Below are 19,888 nucleotides of genomic sequence, written 5' to 3'. Positions count from 1 at the left end.
CGCTGAAAAATTGTTCTGGGTGTGAGCCACCCAGGTATGTCAAGCATTTGAGTTTACAAACTTGAAATAAAATTTGAGAGGGCGATGACAATGGACCTTAGTGTGTAGGATTACTTTATTTCTCTCCTTCGTAATGCTGCAAAAGTGTCACGTGTAACGGATAAAAGGTCGGTTTCCCCTGAAGTACCCACTCGACATTGCGTACAATAGTTGCTCAACCATATTTACTTACATTATTTTAAAGAAAATTTGAAACACAGGTGGTACCCAAATTTGAAGTGGAATGCAAAAGAGAAACGTAAATGATTACAGTATTTTCGAGAAATTTCGCTTCGAAGCGAGTGTGGACAAAGATTATCTGCGAAATGGGAAAAAATGTGCAATAATAGAAACCGCGCGATTTCGATTACTTCCTAACCGCAAGGTCTATTTCACTCGAGTTTTCAACTTTCACAGAAATTAAGCGCAGTTCCTCTTCGGTCATTCTTTTGCGAATGCAGAAAGGTAAATTTATTCTCATGCAAATTAACAGCGCGAAGAATGAATTCTCTATTACGGATTAAATCAAATGAGAAGGCAAAGCACAAATATAAATATTGAAGATAATGAAAACTCTTATTCTTTATGGAAAAAAAACTAAAACCTCACTGACGAGGTCTTACCCTCCCCCAAGCCCCAAAAGATGAGGTCTTAGTTTATTTTCATAAAAAATAAGAGTTTCTATTAACTTCAATTTAGATCTGGTCCGAAACTACACATTTTGTGGACATGCTCGAATTGGATTTGAATCGATTGGAACCACCGTTTTTGAGTTATCACTACAAAACAAAAGAAACTTTTTTTAAAAAAAAACCTCTTTAATCCATCTGTAGCGTCATATATAATGCAAATTTTTTACTAAACAAACATGTTTTTTAAAGCTTATGATGTTAATAAACTTCATGCCAAAGAACAAGTCTCAGTTTCAATTTGTTTCTTTGTAATTAATTGAAACAGAAATGCTTCATTTTAGACTGGGACGACTGCCTAGTACCCTTGAGGGGACCTTCTGGTCTAAGTCGTTTTTTTTAAATTTTATTTTGCAAATGTTCAACCTTTTAGGAATACGTGTTTAAAAGGATTTGTTGAAATTCGTAAAATTCCCGAAGTTATAGGCATTTGAGTAGCAGCAAATGCGTGGGCAACAACCGGCCACTCGGCGCCCACGTAAAACTTTAAACGCGTTTTTCTCGAAACAATGTTCTCAAAACGGTGGGACCTGTATTGCCAACAGTTATTATCCGATTCAACTGAAACTTTTTTTATTTTGAAGAATATACTTCTGGCTAGGGGGGGTACCATATAAAAATACAAAAATTTGAAAATTAATAATTATCAAAGGCGTTGAAAGGATGGAAAATATAGGGAACAAGTGATTTCAAACTTCAAGTGTCGTTATTCTCTAAAAAAATGTCATTTTTGTAATTCTTTCTGGTTTTCCTCCTAGCCAGAAGTATATTCTCCAAAATAAAAAAAAGTTTCAGTAGAATCGGATAATAACTTTTGGAGAAACAGGTCCCACCGATTTAGATCAATTTTTTGACGCCTTGACTTTAATGACTCCCCAGTGCCGTCTGCAATGATTAATTATAAAACAAAAAATATATTTCTATAATTTAAGACATCCTTAATACAATGCAGAAAGTCCCATTAAATTATATATAGTAGTTTTCCTTTAATCAATTCCTAAAAATCACCTATTTTTGGGGGCTCTAGACCAGAAGGTTCCCTTAAGGGGTTACATCCATCTAGAGGTCCGGAAAAAGCAGACAAGTTCAGGAATTTTTTAGGGAAAAGTATAAGTGAAAATCATACGTCAGGTTTTTCTACTAAAAGATACATCTTTTAACTATATTATTCTAACTTTTTATGAGATATTATTATTAACTAAAGGAGATATCGGCTTGGATGTGAGTCGTGTTTTTTTACGATGTACCTGAAAGCAAAGATTCAAATAGATTTTAAAAATAAATAACTTACAGAAGAAAGTTACGGCGTTCCCCGAATTTTAATATTATATTTTGGTAAGAAGGGGCAACCGTTTGAAATGGAAATATCGAATTTCGTGGAAAACTTTTTTCTTTTTTTCAATAAGACATTGCAAAAGCAAAATTTAAAAATATGAGATCATCCGGCACTTCTGAATGTTATTTATTTTAAAAATCTATTTGGAATTTTGCTTTCAGATGCTTCGTTTAGCCTGGAGAATATCCACCAGCTAATGTTTAAAAAAAAAAACACGACTCACATCCCAGCAGATATCTCCTTTAGTTAATAATAATATCTCATGAAAATGTAGAATAATATAGTTAAAAGATGTATCTTTAAGTAGAAAAACACAGTGTATAATTTTCACTTATACTTTTCCCCCAAAAAATTCCTGAAAGTGTACGCTTTCTCCGGACCTCTAGATGGATGTAACCCCTTAAGACAAACATAATTTAAACCAAACATCGTTCCGCTGCTTCCCGCGTTCCTGTGACGTCCATTAGAAATATACCATACTGCGCCAAAAACGAAACACGAAAGTGGATAAACGCGAGCATCGAAGCCGGTAGAAACCAAAGCCACTTGACAGACCGAGTCCACGTGGACCCTTACGTTCACCGAGTACAGTCGAGTACGTTCACCAGGGCAACGAATGCACTTGCACTTTTTAAGAGAACCTGTTCTCCGCTGTAACGCGAACCTACATCGGGAGAACCACACCCACCAACTGCTCAAACCATAGATCTCTTTGGAAAGGAAGGACCTTTTCCGTTACTTTCCGCAGCGAGCAGTATGGTGTGATTAAGAAGATTACTGCTGGGCACTTTCCTGGGCGAGTAACAATTCTCTACTTGGTCGTGACACTAGAAAAGAATGCCCCGGGTAACCGAAGACAATTGTTCCTCGGTAGTATGGGCAAGCTAGCTGACAGTAGAGTCACCCGAGTTTCTATAATCATGTTTTCATCGCCTTTGCATGTGTCTGGTTGATTCGACGAAAATCGGGGTTTGCGCGATGACAGTGTTGAATAAATTTTGCTGGTGTTGATGATTGAATTATAAACACAATGTGTCTGTATAAAGCGTGCTTACGTTGTTATTTTTTTTTATATTTTCTATTGGTTTGACGGTTCTTGAGTATTCAAAAAGATTTTTGGTAGCGGTTTAAGGGGTTATGCCTAGTCAGGCGGTCGAAAAGAGGCGAATATTTGTGAATTTTTTTTGAAGAAGCGGAAGCGTATATTTTTACACAACTTTTTGCGTTTCAAAGAGCAACATTTAAAGAACATTTGGTAATTTTTTCGTAGAAAAATATTTACGTTTATAATAAAATAAAAAGCGACATCCAAGAAGCATTTTTAAAAATTTGGTTTTGCGGTGAGCATTGGCATTCGGAACCAGATTATCTAAAATCGAAAAACAAAAAAGATTTCGTTAGTATATTAATGTATCCTCAGGTTGGCGGAGAGAATTTTCCGAAATATTAAGTTAAAACAAAATGGCGGCTATTTAAAGTTGAAATCCTGATTTTTTCCTGCAAACATCACGCGAAAAAATCAGGATTTCAACTTTAAATAGCCGCCATTTTGTTTTAACTTAATATTTCGGAAAATTCTCTCCGTCAACCTGAGGATACATTAATATACTAACGAAATCTTTTTTGTTTTTCGATTTTAGATAATCTGGTTCCGAATGGCAATGCTCACCGCAAAACCAAATTTTTAAAAATGCTTCTTGGATGTCGCTTGTTATTTTATTATAAACGTAAATATTTTTCTACGAAAAAATTACCAAATGTTCTTTAAATGTTGCTCTTTGAAGCGCAAAAAGTTGTGTAAAAATATACGCTTCCGCTTCTTCAAAAAAAATTCACAAATATTCGCCTCTTTTCGACCGCCTGACTAGGCATAACCCCTTAAGTTGACGATTAACTCTAAACGCGTTTTTCTCTAAACTACATTTTTCAAACTGGTTACACGATTTCTCAGAAATTAACGAGCCAATTAACTTCCAATTGTACATACATCTTCTATATACCACTCTCTATCGCCCCCACCAACATTATAAAAGTGTACCTATTTCCATGTTTTATAACAGATCAACGTAAAAAAAATTGGGTACACAAGTGAAATTCTCTCCATTAATGGGTTGCCAGTATTTTTTTCATTTCAATGAATAAAAGGGGCACAATCGTGTTAATTGTGAAGGAGGAATTTTTTAAAGTGACCGCACATAAACACCTCTAACATAATAAATATCTGTCACTTTTAATATAACCGCGTTGGCAAAATATTATCTAGTAAACAAATGTACGGAACCAGAACTATGTGGAACGTTTATGTTGGAAGGTACAAGTTATGAAATCTACCCATTGTTCACATACTTTTGAACGAATACCCCTTAATACTTATAAGGGGAGGACACCATGTGGTAGACACCGATTTTGATGAGCCTTGGCACGATGGATCTAGGTCGAAAATAAGTAAATAGGTGTCCGAGCGTTTCTGACAATGCGCCTTAATAATTGAGATATTTACATGGAAATTATTAAAAATTTCATAGTGGCAGTGGGGTTTTAATGGGTAAAAATCCCACACTACCCCGGCGCTCCCGGGGGATTTTCCCCTCTAAAGGAGTTGGGGTGCCTTTTGAAGATTTCCCTAAGTTAAAAAAAAAATTATTAAAAAAGAAATTTATAAAAAAAATATTTATAAAAAATATTTATAATAAAAAATTATTTATAAAAAAAAATTTATAAAGTTTTTTTTAACGTAGAGACATCTCTGAAAGGCACCCCGACGCCTTCAGAAGGTAATCTCCCGCGGGCACCAGGGTAGTGTGGGATTTTTACCCACTAAAACCCTAATTTTTTAATAATTTACATATAAATATCTCTATTATTAAGGCCTCTTGACTGAAACGCTCGGACACCTATTTACTTATTTTCGACATAGATCCATCGTGCCAAGGCTCATAAAAATCAGTGTCTACCACAAGGTGTCCTCCCCTTGTTAGTGTTTTTCTTGTAAATAGCAGGTATCTGAAAGAAATGACTGTACCTCCTGTTTTAGAGCGAATTTTAGCGGAGATTTGGAATAGAAGGAAATTGTACAAAACACCCACACATTTTAATGTATATTGCTATTGGGACACATATATTTATTAAACTTTACTCGTGCAAATGGGTGTACACTGTGAGCACTAGAATTTTGTGCCACTTTTTTTGAAGCACCTTATATATTTTTAATACTATTTCATTTAGTTGTTTTTATCCTAACGACACTCCTACAGGGTGTTCAAGTTATTACTATCCAACGTCGGTCTCGTGAATGCTAAATATGTACAAAAAAAAAATAGAAGAGGAAAGAGTTTTAATACTGTTTATAAGCAGCACGAGTGGTTATATCAGTGTTTTAAATTTGCAATGACTATGAAACCAACGAAGATGATCTTTAATGCGTTTAAATGGAAAGTTTTACTTTGCTTTATATCGTATGAAAGCGACCGTCATGGCAAATTGAATGATATAAGATACATTAACGGTTGAAGTCATATTGAGGTTAGGAATGAAAGACATAATTTGAACATTTCAGGGCACAGTCATATTAAACACCCTATACATAGTCTTATTAATAAGAAGTACCTACTAGCAAACATAGCGTCCTGCAATTTCCAAATTATCTTCTTCTTTCCTCATATATCTCTGAACATTACTATATCTGATATCGTTAAACTCGTATTGGTACTTGTTTTCATGACATATAAAAATATAGCGTTATTTTACAAAATTAGTATTTCTCATAAAAAGTAGTGAAGCTTTTACAAGAGAAACGGTGGATAGTAACAACTTGAACACCCCGTATAATGATGTACATTAACAGTACATTCTTTAGGAGAGCAACAAGTAAACCAAACAGTAATAAAAATATACAGGTCGTTTCAAAAAAGGATTACAGATTTTTAGAGCTCATAGTGCACACTTGCATAAGTAAATAAGGCTTAATAACTACGTGTCCCAATAGTAGTGCTTATTAGAGTATGAAAGGTACTTTATTTTAATTTAACAGAGGTGTTTCACGTTATTTCCTCCCATTTTAATGAAAGTCTCAGCTCTTGGTTTTAAAGAAACGCAAATGTGAATGTAAATAGCGTTTGTTTACCTAAGAGGGCGTACCTTTAATATTGAAGAACAAATTTATTGTGTGGCTCGTAAAGAGGGGGTGTGACAACTCCTTTGTCTATCATTACATACATCCCAATAGAAATTTGTTTCAAGATTTACGTTTGTCACGACCTTGTTACTCGGTTACATGAGCACTATGAGGTCTAATTGTAATCCTTTGTAATCCTTTGTTTGAAACGCTCTGTATTCTGAAGCATCCCAAGTGCACCTAACCATCAATGCTCCTAACAATATGAGGCAAAGAATACTGGGAGAGTAACTAAACGATTAAAACTTATTCTTAGATTATTCGCACTTATATTTTGCAATAACACAAAACTTTATGAGGCACAGGGTGGGTATACTCTTTTTCTATACAGGGTGTCCAATAAATCGCGCATAAATGACCAGGGGATAAAAAGAAACAAGTGAAAAATAGAGAAGAAATTTTTTCATTTAGTTACTTCAGAGAAAAATCATCTTAAACATAAAACTACTTTGTGCCTAATTACCTACGTTTTAAACACTTTTCACCTGTGTCATGTGTGCTTGTTTAGCTTGACGGAGCCACATTAAAGCAATTGTTTAATTCCAAAAAATAGCAAGTCCTCAACGACTATAAGGATGCTAGAACTTTACTAGAAACATGCTACAATTAATTCATATTAATTTAATACAGGATCACACTATCCACACCATTTCAAAGAAATGATTTTTTAAACTAGTAACACTAATAATAATATTATTATGAACTGTGAGTGATTTTATTATAGTATTATTACATTGCAAAGTAAACGTCCAATCCATAAAAAAAATCCACAGTATCATAGTTTCAAGCTTAAAAAAAAATTTCCTCAAAACCTTAGCCACCAGCTTATTCATTATTTTTTACCTGCTTCTTTATAAGGATTCATCTCTTTCTCAATTGCACCATGATTTACCGGACACCCTGTAGTCCCCACATTGAACAGCTCAAAAAAGCCAGCCTGAAAAAGGAACAGGCACACATCTGCTCACACGCTTTCACACGTGCAAAACGAAAGTAAAGGAGCGAAATGCAAAAGTACTAGAAGTACCGCGAACGATGAAAATTTGGGTAATAATGGATTCCCAACCCCGCGTTCTATTATTACCGCAAACTACACAGGCTGCTCGAAAGTGATAGGGAAATGTGCTTAATTAATGTTCCTACTGTCCAAGAGGAGACTAGAACAGCTTGTTATAATCCCAGCGTCTTATCATTAATGGTTTTAGACCATTGATTGCACGATACACATAGTAATTTGACGCGCAGCTTATATAAGCGAAATAAGAGAAATTGTATCACTTCGTTCCTTCAGGCTGGCCGTGCGAGTAGGTAAAACTTTCACTGGGTTTATTATAACATGCTCGTTGCATGCTGTTCTATGTGGCTGACCAGAAACATTAAAACTATCTTATCCGCGGTTTCTTACTTCCTTCGGTGAAAAGAAGCGATGTTTCTTGTTAGGGAACACCGTAAATCCTTATTGGAACGTAGCAAACTGCTTCTGTGCAGCAGCAATTTTTATTGCACCTTGCTGCTTACGATAATTAGATTTCTATCTGTTACACGCGTGCATTTCATCTTCTCTCTTAAAAATATTAATATTATCGCAGCTATTACTATTATTGTTACGAGTTTAATAATGTTTCTGCTGTCGCTGTTGCTCGTGCTACTATTATCGCAGTTATGGTTACTGTTATTATTAAGTTTCTTAAGTTTCTGCTTCCATTTAAAATGCAGAAAGCAAATCTTAATTAGGGGATTTTTTTTTTTGTAACGGAAGCTGAACCAAGGATTTGTTTGTGGGAAAATGTTGCAGCGCACGTTCTTGGATAAGTGAATTCCTGCTTGTACAACTCAACATTATCCATTTTACCATAATCCTTGCCCGCGTCCGAGATCGCCGTTCACTGTTGCAGCAACATTTTGAAGATATTGATTTAACGATGTCGTAATAACTAACCGCTGTAAACTAATTTAAACTGGATCTACAGAAAAGCAGGTTCCGATGTAACAATGGTCCGGCTCACTAGAGGTGTTGCCTCGCGGTATTAGGCGTTTAATTGTGCGATTGTTGATGGTTAACGTTGCCTGATTCCGGGCTAATAATGTCCCTTTGCTTCGCTTGAAATGTATGAAACATATGCCACGATGTGAAATCGATTTTCAGAATGTTAGCAGCAAGAGGCTATTGCACAACAACGGTACTCCTTGTGCTCGTACACCTATCATTCTCAGCGATGGTACTTCCAAGGCCACCTTCTTCACGAAATTATATACAACAGGATCAAGGACTCAGCCATCGAAAAGTCTACGAAGGGAAGTCCTTGCAAGGTTTCCTGCAAAACTCGAGAGACGTCAAGAGACCTGACATCAACGATTACAGGTACCGATTACTTCACTATTATCGATTCGTTGACACTCCTCCACTTTTTCGATCAACTTTTACATACAGTGACTCGCATTAGTATTAGGACAGTTTTTAAAATCGCATAACTTTTTTAGAATTGGTCCGAACGACTTGAGTATTTTTTTGAAGATAGAAGGATTAGTTTGCTAAATGACGTATTTGGTCGTTTTGAAAAAAAATGTATTTGGTCGGAGTAGCGAAAAAAATAGTAAAGGTCGAATTTTAAACTTTTTTTTGTGAGCTTGCAATGAAAATTAAAAAAAAAAAACGTTTGTAGATTGCAGTAAGTTGTATAAGTGCCCTAAATTTTCATGAAAATCGGTTAACGTTGCTCCGAGCTACAAACGTGTAAAGATCGCAGAATAAGGTCGAGAATCGCTGATTTCGCGAATTTTTGCTCACAAAAAAAAGTTTAAAAATCGACCTTTACTATTCTTTTCGCTATTCCAACCAAATATATTTTTTTTTCAAAACGATGAAACGCGTCATTTAGCAAACTAATCCTTCTAGCTTCTCGAAAAAACTCAAGTCGTTTGGACCAATTCTAAAAAAGTTATGCGATTTTAAAAAGTGTCCGAATATTAATGCGAGTCACTGTACCTGGATGGCTAACATCCAAAGCAATTTTTGAACGTCTGCCATTCTCACCTAAAGAATCCAATTAGTATAAAAAAAATGGTGGGCCAATTTCAAGGTCTCTAGAATGTATTCCAATAGTTTTTTTATTGAATTTGTTCACAGTTTTTGTAAAAAAAAAATTGAGGAGAAATTAAGAAAATTTTTTAAAAATTTAAATATTAGAAGCTAAAAATCTACAGAGTTGTTCGGATATAATATTTTGAGGGGAAAATGATTTATTTATTTTGCATATGAAACAACTTATGGGTGGCTCACACCAAGAGTGTCAACAAAGGGTTAATCTGGGCCCTAGGGTGGACCATATTTTTCGACTTCTAAATTTCCTTCGGGACACCCCCTAGAATTGTGCGACTGGATGGAAAAGTACTTTGTGCAAAATTTAAAGCCGTTCGGAGAAACTACCGCATCGAATTTGAAAATGTTTTATTTTTGTAACTCGTTTTTCTCCATTGTAGTATATCGTTAATATACATGTTTGTACATGGTTGAATTTGACCACTCCAAAAAAATTCATGACCTTGAAATCTCAAAAATTGTCATTCAGAAAAAACTTTTCTCGTTGAAATTATTTTTATCTTGTCAAACAGTACAACTTCTGTCTAAGAATTTTTTTCATATATTTATAAATAACAGATTTCAACATTTTAATGAAATAACTGATAATTTCATCAAGATTACACTATTCCATCAGATTTTATAAATATGGATCCTCTAGAATGGAAAAATAGTAAAAAAAAATTTAATATTGGATTAAATATATTGAATAATTTAGCAGTAAACAATTCGGCCGAACGAGGAGTCAAACTCATGCAAGAGTTTAATTGTAACATTATTCAAACGCCATCTGTACTTGTAACATTCAATACCCGTTTCTTATAGATTTTTGTGCGCTGAATGCGAATTCGCAAACCGTTTTTCGCCATCATTCTCAGTTTTAGAGAAATTCGATTTTTGAAAAAAAAATGCAAATTTTCAACTTTGAATATTATTTGTGTTCAAACAGTAATAGTTATTCGGATGCTTGTTCAGTCCAATTATTCTATGAACCCTTCAGAAAGCAACGATATAAGTTATTATTGCATTATTATCATTTAAATATATTTACATCGATCAAAGGGAAAAGGGCATCCCAACTGCGCCAATTTTTGCAGATATCTCCTATATATGTCAAAAACTAAGGGTCTAGGGGGAAATCTGACTACTCCACGCGATGCAGCAGACAATTTCCCCTCAGAAAAAATCAACAGAAGTGGTATGTCACGTTTTGTTTTCAGTACCGGAGCGAAATTGTTTGGCAAAACGTGTGGCGCCGCCAGCGGTAGTCGCGCGCATTAGTCGCTGAGCGGCAGTGGATACGCCCACCGCTGTTGGCTTCTGTATTGAAAACCAAACGTGACTTACCACTTTTGTTTATGTTTTCTGGGGGGAAAATGTCTACTGCAGCGCGTGGAGTAGTCAGATTTTCTTCTAGACCCCTAGTTTTTAAAATAAATTGAAAGATATCTGCAAAAAATAGGTGTATTTCGGGGGTTCTTTTCCCTTTGATGTGTTATTTATAATTATATGAAAACAAATTTCAGACGAAAGTTCTACTGTTTCACAAGGTAAATATAATGACAACGAAAAAAGTTTTTTTTTAAAGTTAATTTTTGAGGTTTCAAGGTCATGATTTTTTTTTTTGGAGTGGTCTTATATTTTGTTTCTATATCGTTGCAGAGCGTAAAAAGACAAATTCAACCATATATAAACATGTATATTAACGATATACTACAATCGAGAAAAACGAGTTACAAAAATTAAACATTTTCAAATTCGATGCGCCATGGTTTTCCGTTCCCCGAGCGATTTCAAATCTAGCACACATTATTTTTCCTCTAATGACGCAATTCTAGGGGGTGTCCCCGCCAAAAATCTCAAAATTACTTTTCGACAAGTGCAACTAAGGTCCACCCTACTGGGCACCTTAGGAAGCAAACCCACGCTCGTTGCTGATCTTTATTTATTTACTTATTTATTGCATTAAAACTGACGTAGTTCATATAGCAAATACAGTATACATATAGGTTATACAGGGTGCGTCCATAAATTTTTTCATTCACAAAGAATTAATGCATAATACCGAACTGTTTCAATATTCTGAAATATTCAATGTAGTGTTGGAAGTTGGCGCGACTAGTCGAATGAGGAAACGTATTAAACGAGAAACTTGGGAATCATTGAAATCAATGGGCTTGTTATTCTGACGAACATAAATCTACGTAATCACAATTTGTATCTTCATCTCACATTTCAAGTGTTTGTAATTTCAAAATTGCCGCGTTATTAAATCCGTTAGACGTAATAAAAATAAATTCTGGGAATTATTATGTAACGTGCCAAGTCCGCAATATTAAGAAGAAAAAATACATTTCTCGGTAGGTATCTGAAAAGATTACTGATTTAAGGATTCCATAAACAGCTTATTTAATTTTCAAAATTTGGAACCTCTAACCCTTGGAATATTTATTATTTGTTATAACAGAAACTATTCAGGTACCAATTCTATGATATAATAAAGAGTAAACAAAAATCTGTGTTAATATGTTAGTTTGCAAAAAGGTTTTGTCATATTTCAATCCAAAGAAGTTTAGAAAAGAAATTACACACTTTCGCTGAAGTAGTCTCCAGTAGCTTTCACACACTTTTTGTATTCGGGAGCGAGCTTTTCAATCCATTTTTTACAGAATTTTCGACTTCCAGAATTTATAAACTCTAGAAGGGCATTTTTAGTGAACCCTTTACTACAAAACTTTTTATACTGTAAAAATTAATCTGGATGCTTGAATGAATAAAAATCAGACGACATAAGCCTAGAAACGTGCATATGTATAACTCGCGAAGCTTATGATGTTTCATTCTCGCTATACAGGCTGTTCCGTAACAGGTGGCCACAACCGAAACAATAGTCACTCTACCTACATGAAAGAATACGTAGAAAACACATATTGTACGCACGTACTTAAATAAAAAATAGCAGAATATATCAGTGAATATAGTAAAACTGCGAATAAAATGAATTCTTGTGAAAAAACGAGCCAAAATTGTACGGCAACATTTTCGGCAAACTATTCTTGAGGGAATCAGTGTTTAAGATGGAGCTGGTACTCGAAGGACTTACAAAATTGATTGTCGCGAAAACAAAGTTTTGTTTGAAAAATTTGCTCTACAATAACTTCGACTTATTTTTGTACAAGGATTCATATCATTCGCAATTGAATCACATTGCGAATTTGTATCACGTGCTAATTTCTAGTGAGATATGCGCGTGCTAAACGAGTTTTTAAAAGTGATGTCCTCGAAAGGAAAACCTCCTATGAAGAAATTTTGTTCCACATTTCACACTTATTTTTTTTTATGTAGAGTCACCACCAGGGGCGGATCCAGAGGGGGCGATAGGGGCAATCCCCCCCCCCCCAAAGAGTAATAAAATAGAAAAATATTATGACATTAGTATCAGATAGAGATTTTAAGATATAAATTACAAGCACGACTTAAATCTCGTAAAAGAAGGTTCAAAAATGTACTTATGTACTTTTACATATTTCGCCCCCTTCAAGAAAGGCTCCTGAGTCCGCCTATGGTCACCATTCTTTCGGTTTTAGCATCTATTACGAAACACTCTATATTGGGTCAAGTATTATTATGCACAATTTTATTTTTGTTGACCAATAATAATAATAATTTATTTACGGGACGAGCCCATTACATTAGGGGGGGGGGGGTGTTTTTCGACCAATTTGGGCTTGAGTATATCGAGTTGGCGAAGAAGCTTTTTCCACGTTTTTAATCAATGAAACGTTATAGTTTGAGTTAAAGTGAAGCTTTAGACACAAACCTATTACACCACCTTAATAATCATGCATTTGATATAAAACGATAAAAACATGCTCTTCTTTCAGTTTTTTAGAAATCGAACTACAAAGTCCAGATGAAATAGACGCTACGAATCTTCAAAGCATAGTGCATTCGATGCTGAAGCGACCCGACCAGGTTCGTAACGAGAGCTATCCAAATCCGGAAGTGATACCGCACTCAGTATTTGGTGTGAGGGACTTCGGACTTCGGCCAAATATTAAACTGAAGCCATTCGATGAAGAGGAGCACGCCTTAGTGGAGCCACCAAAACTTCAAAACCTGGATGAGAAGCTTTACTACTTGAAGAACAGTAGGCCAAAAGTGTACGTAAACGTGAGGGGTCACAGTGGCTCGTTTCGGAAGGACTTAACCTTAAAAACGACATCCAGCAATGATCCCGTAGGATTTCTCAGGGTGACCCCATACCTCCAGAAACAAACAGAGTGGAAGGCCCAGCACAGTAAGAAGATTCGACCACCAAAGAAATTTGATCGACAAATTGATTCAAATGGTAGAAGTCCAAAAACCATTCTAAGGAACCAAGTTAAGAAACTAAGCAGATTAGCATCGGTTTATGGGCTGGACGATTTGTCGACCACTGAGAATTCGATGGTGACATCTAGCGAGCTACCTAAGCAAATACCTGCGCCACCATCGAAACTTTCAAGCAGGAGTTTCATGGTACAGACTACACCTGTCCAGAGATACGCGCTAGGGAGAATGGACATATTACCAGGATACAGCTTATCTGATGCCTGACGCGATATGTTTAAGTCGCGGAGATTATTCGATCGGAGGGTTTCAGTTCCAAGGGTTCGAAGGAGTCAGGGGTGTGCGATGATACCTGTTGATAGCGATGCATATAGTTTATTGGAAATTTCGTACTGTACTTAGACATTGTTTCGAAAGATTATACAAATTTGGATAAAACGCTGACCTTCGATAATTTCTGCGTATAAGAAAGTACATTCCACGAATCACCTTTGCGCTACGTACGATAAACTCATAGGCTAAAACATTACTGAATTTGCACGTTAGACACTTCTGTAGCTTATGGTTGGTAGTTTATACAGGGTGTTAAAAAATTGTGGGGCCAACCGGAATACGTAAATTCTTTATGCAAAAAGAAATCGAAAAGTCCTTTACCATTTTGCAATCCGGAGCTTCGTTTTCGAGATATGAGCAGTTGAAATACAGGGCTTCGACGTCCGGGGCGCGCTGTTTAAACCCCAGTCAGCTGAGCGCGCGTTCGCACGTATGTAGAGGCACTCACGCGCGAGAAGCACGCGACGGTGAACGCCCGCTCGCGTGTAGCGCTGATGCCACTGCGGCGCATGCATCTCCGTGGAATTTAATATACGTTTACACTGGTTTAAGCAATTCTACATACACCAAAACCACACAGTTATATTACTGGTTATAATAAATGTTCAAACACATCTCCTTGTCTCTCGAAGCATTTCTGCAGTCTTGACTAATGCATGACTAATTGACCGCACATGCCCTTCAGTTATATTTTATCGAATGCCGTTATTACTCATATATATATTACTCACTCACGTAATTTGCTCCATAGATTGTATATCAACATAGTCCATCTTTTGTTTTATATATCCCCACAAAAGGAAGGAAAATCAGCTTTACTTCACTAACATTTCGGCATTCGATGAAATAAAACTGGAAGGAGTGTGTGTTCATGCACATCAGTCATTAAAAAATGCCTCGAGAGACAAGGAGATGTGCTTGAACGTTTATTATAAACAGTAATAGTAACTGTGTGGTTTTGGTGTGTGTAGAATTGTTTAAACCAGTAACGTATATTGAATTTCACGGAGATGCATGCGGGGCAGTGGCGTCAGCGCTACACGCATGCGGGCGCGGCGTTCACAGTCGCGTACTCCTCGCGCGTGCGTGCAGCCGAGCGCTCAGCTGACTGGGATTTAAACAGCGCGTCCCGGAACTCGAAACCCTGAGATTTAACTGCTCATATCTCGAAAACGAAGCTCCAAATTGCAAAATGGTAAGGGACTTTTCGATTTCTTTTTGCACGAAGAATTTGCATGTTTCGGTTGGTCCCATAATTTTGGGACACTCTATAGGTATACCGAGCAATAGAGAGATCTCCAGTGCGCATGTCCGTACAGAAGATAGAGAAGTATGGATGGAGAGGAGCTATGGGGCTTCCCCACACCATACCGTGAATTCTGTGGCAATAGTGCGGAGTAAGTTTACTTTGGAACTGAAGAAGGAAATACATATAATTATTCTTACATGGATTCCATCACGTGTGGGCATGGTTGGTAATAAAACAGCAGACAGAGAGAATCGAAGAATTCTGCAGTATATTATATACCTTAGAAATTAATGAACAATATTTTGGTACAAATAAAGATAAATTCACGACTGGATTCAATCGGAAGCAACAAGTAATATCAAATAGACTGAAGGTCATACAACATTCACTCATTTTTATTTGATATCGAAAACTAATCCTTCAATCTGCGACATATGTAATTGCCAAATGACTGTGAAACATATTCTCTTAAACTGTTTTAAATACTCTGAGCCCCGTGAAAAGTTACCAATAAGAGCAACCCTGAATGAAGATCTTAATAATGATCACTAAATATTAAAAGTATTTTCCTTCCTGAAAGTTTCAGTGCTCTATAACAAAATCTGGTTCACTGAAGTTCATTTAGCTTAAATCGTCGTCGCTAATAACCACTTCCGTGCAGGTGATGCGGCATTAAAATACACAATAAAAACAAAAATTTGAGGTTTGGCAAGCCGTCTAAGATCATGTCGCTAGTATTAGGACCTAATACTCAGGCCCGGCTTGTCTCTATAGCCAAGATTAGGTAGCTGCTTGGGCCCTAGGGCGTAAAGTCGACAAGAAGCGCAAAATGATCTCTTATTATTGACATTTTTTAAAATAAAGTTTTAAATGTAATATTACAGGTTGTACTATAAATGTTTTGTGGGATCAGCCACCCCCATAACAGGGAGTTCGGAACAAGAGATCTCGGAAGGTCGGCTTTTGCGACATTGGTCAGGTGCCCTGATAACCATCTGTCTTCAGTCTGACATCAGATTGGTAGCAGGGTCTGGCTCTGGCATGAGAGCGCAGAGTCTGACATCAGAACCGTAGCAGACGGCAAAATCTGCTGCGGATCTGCTGTTGATCTGACATCAGGCACTGACATCAGGCTCTACATCTCAGAACGCAGCCATCTGCGGACACAGACGACTACGGTTCTGATGTCAGATTCTGCTGCCCAGATCTGGCTATCAGGGTGGCTGGTCTGTAGCGCAGAGGACCCAAAGATCGTGTCCTCTGTTTTAAGCTACGAATAAAAATTCAGGGTAAGATCATCAGAAGTTCGCCTAGAGTGCAAAAAAAGGCTCGAGCCGGGCCTGCTAATAATGTTAATAACACCTAATAATTAGGTGGTTGGTAGCCCCACAATCTAATAGATTCCTTTGTTTCCCACTCCCCTCTCTAATTCTTCCAACAAATCTCACTATTGTTCGGTATACCAATAGATGTAGCCACTTGGCAGGGACAACTCTCACAGTGATACGAGCCCCAGGAAACGCGACCCAAAATCGTCACAATAATATCGATACAATAATATTCTATAGTTTTTCATTATGTAAATGGTAGTTCAGAAGGTTTCCTAGGTCGTAGAATTTTATTTTGAGGCTGCATATCTTATTACAGTGAAACTAACCCCTTTTGGAAACTGGCAGTGGGAAGATTTGTTGAAAATATTGTAAAATTCTTCTTCTTGCTTTATGGTTTTTGTATGTTATTGAAAATTATTTATAACACATAAATGGAAAAGTTTATGGAGGAAGCAATTATATGGGTTTATAAAAAAGATTGGTTCAAAAAGATTAGAGAGTATAGCGATACTTTATTCTAACACAAGCAAATGAAAGTAAGAAAACTAGCTCGCAGATTTGAAAAAGAGAGCAAAAATAAGAAATGTGTAAATATATGAAAATACAACCCTTTCAATTCTGCGACTATGATTGCCAAATAGACAGATGTTAAATATGGATCAAGATTACAAACTTGTGAGACTGAATAAATATTTTTGTATTTTTCTAATTAGTTTGAAATTACATCTGTTGATATTAGTGATTGATTTGCGAACAGTATGAATTTTTGAAAGATTACAATAGAATGTAATATATGCATTAATCATACAATACCGTTATATGTACATGCTCTATTGTTGAAGGATTTTCGAGTGGCAATTTTGTCAATCAAACGATTTAATGAAATGAAAACTTAATTTTTCAATGATTTTTTTCCTTCACAATGTCGTTTTTGTCTACAAAACAATTCGCTATTAAATTTTTCATGAGAAATTAATGTAGGTACTTTAGAAATCCAGCGTCTTTATAATCACTGATGTAATTAGATGAAAACTCATTTCATTCTCTCTATGTAAAATTTAGTTCGCAATGTATAAAAGCATAAGAGTACAAAGTATTTGAAAATAATTGAAAGTATCTCGTGAAAGCTGTGTGTACCATGTACTGTCATATATTTGTAAAGTAACCGGTATAATATAAGAGACGGATTATTTAATATGTTAATTGGCAACCTAATTCCGATACTCACGCAAACTGCGTGTAATTATGTTGCAATAGTTACAAAGAAAGAAATTCAAAAAATAAAATCTGTAATATAATATAAAATGTAAATTTTAAATTGTACAATGTAAAATATAATATAAAATATGTATATACATAACGTGCATTGTAAACATTTTATATACGCATGCACGCATGTAACATGTACATATTAAATATTTTGCACGTTCTACGTTATCTAATATGCGAATACATCATAAATAAATATTAACGCATCCTAATTTGTAGAGGGATATTACGAGGTTCTTAGTTCTTGGTACCCGGCTGTATATATGTATACCGAACACTAGTGAAACATCTACTGCGCATGCCCAAACAGGGATGCCAGGAATTTCCCTGTCGTAGTGGAAAGCGAACACTCAACGCATGCGCGTGATGACGCCGCGACGTCAAACTAATAGACGTGTTCCCCCTCCGCTCCGTGTATGTTCCTCCTCCACTACGACAGGGAAATTGCTGGCATCCCTGTGCCCAAACAGAAGACAGAGAAGTACTGCGCATTTTTTGTGGGGTAGCACGATGGGAAACGAACCGACGCCAGCGCCAAGCCAAGTGAGGCCGCAGCCAACCAACGTCGACAACCGATTTCCCGGCGCTTGGCTTGGCTTGGCTTGGCGCTGGCATCGGTTCGTTTCCCATCGTTTCCCATCTTGGCATTGAGTGATTTGACGTCACAGCGTCATCAGGCGCATGCGTGGCGTGTTCTAATTTCACTGGGCTATTTGTTCATAACCGCAAAATCTCGAACTTTGAGGCCATTTTTCGAAGTGACCCTATCTGATTTCGAAGTTAAAATTGGTATCAATAGATTCGTCTTGGCGAGATCTGTCCAACTGTGTATAGCATACGCTGTAGGCTCGTAGGTCAGTACGCCCTCTGCGACTTAATATTGTCCCCTATACGGAATGGATCGCTAATTCTGTACACCTGAACTATTTATTTCTGCTACCCTAAGTATTAGAAAAAACTTAAAGACAAGGTTTTATGATTTTAAATAACATGTAATGTGATGATGGTGTCAAGGCCAGTTTTAGTTTTTGAATGAAATAGGTGTTTATTAAGGTTATATGGGATAAGGTTGTGCATTGTAAGAAAACAACGTATTAGGGGGCATGTGTTCTACAACCAATAGTTTCTGAAATATTGTAGTTTTAAAATACTAATAAATAAAGTTTTAAAATACTTATAAAATTCGACTATGTGCTTCAAGTGCTATATATACACAATAAAGAAGTTCAAAATGTCAATTTTAGTAGCTGAAGCTGGCATTGCAAATGAAGCATTGTGGAGACAAATTTTAAAGTATAATAGAATATCTCAGAAATTATTGGTGTTACAACACATGTTCTTTAAAAACTTTTTTCTAAAATTCGCCACGTCATCGAATATTACCAATAAGAAACAGTTATTCTATTTAAAAAATAACTTGATCTTAAATTATCCTTTATCCCTCCAACTGCAACAAAATTATTGCCATAGCATTATCTGCCCCTCCAAACCTTATCGTCATTTTTTTCCTAATGATTAAAATGGTACAGATCTTTCAGGTATACAAAGTCAGTGACCGACTATTTTTAATAAGACTTACAAACCTTACGAAAGCTAAACAAGTTGAATAGAAAAAAAATTGGCTCACAATCAATTAAACTGTTATCAAACTAATCAGTTATAACTAATAGTGAAATACTTCCATTTATTTTTCGATATACCGTACAGTTTTAATAGTAATTAAATGTAATGTGATAATATTGCACGAATATTATCACTGCGTTAGAGATAAAAAATAAACTTACTTGTTCAGTCTTTAAGGTCAGCTCTATGAAGATTTGTTGCAACTTTTCGTTCACAAAATTAATACAGAACTGCTCAAAGCCATTCTTTTCAAAGATTTCAAATCCGTAGATATCCAGGATTCCAATCTGAAGACCACCCGTAGTAGTTTCCATGGCTGAGTTAACTTTCTGCAAATAAAAGATATAATTTCGGATTAGAAACAAAAAAGTAATGTAAAAACAGTTTGTATGAATTATTACACAAATGTGACGTAATTTTCAACTAATTCGTAG

At 36.0% G+C, this 19,888-nt stretch overlaps 2 protein-coding genes across 3 annotated transcripts in view; one reads left to right on the top strand and one right to left on the bottom strand.

Moving 5' to 3' along the window:
• Positions 1 to 14,469, top strand: part of LOC143377215 (uncharacterized) — a 69,263-nt gene extending 54,794 nt beyond the window's left edge. The window contains exons 2-3 of one of the 2 annotated variants that reach the window (XM_076828273.1): positions 8,385 to 8,600; positions 13,202 to 14,469. In XM_076828273.1, the coding sequence (XP_076684388.1) occupies positions 8,386 to 8,600; positions 13,202 to 13,916 (930 nt within the window). In that variant the 5' untranslated portion in view covers position 8,385 and the 3' untranslated portion in view covers positions 13,917 to 14,469. The remainder of the gene's footprint in view (positions 1 to 8,384; positions 8,601 to 13,201) is intronic. The other variant, XM_076828272.1, reaches the window with a different exon arrangement.
• The window catches only part of LOC143377167 (unconventional myosin-Ie), a 130,567-nt gene that overhangs the window by 59,733 nt on the left and 50,946 nt on the right, over positions 1 to 19,888 (bottom strand). Inside the window, exon 10 of the mRNA XM_076828184.1 lies at positions 19,616 to 19,783. Within this exon, the coding sequence (XP_076684299.1) occupies positions 19,616 to 19,783 (168 nt within the window). The remainder of the gene's footprint in view (positions 1 to 19,615; positions 19,784 to 19,888) is intronic.

Source organism: Andrena cerasifolii, chromosome 15 (assembly GCF_050908995.1).
Source record: "Andrena cerasifolii isolate SP2316 chromosome 15, iyAndCera1_principal, whole genome shotgun sequence".
In the NCBI taxonomy this organism is placed as follows: domain Eukaryota; kingdom Metazoa; phylum Arthropoda; class Insecta; order Hymenoptera; family Andrenidae; genus Andrena; species Andrena cerasifolii.
Note: the sequence above shows the minus strand (reverse complement) of the source record. Positions and strands in the feature narration are given on the sequence as shown.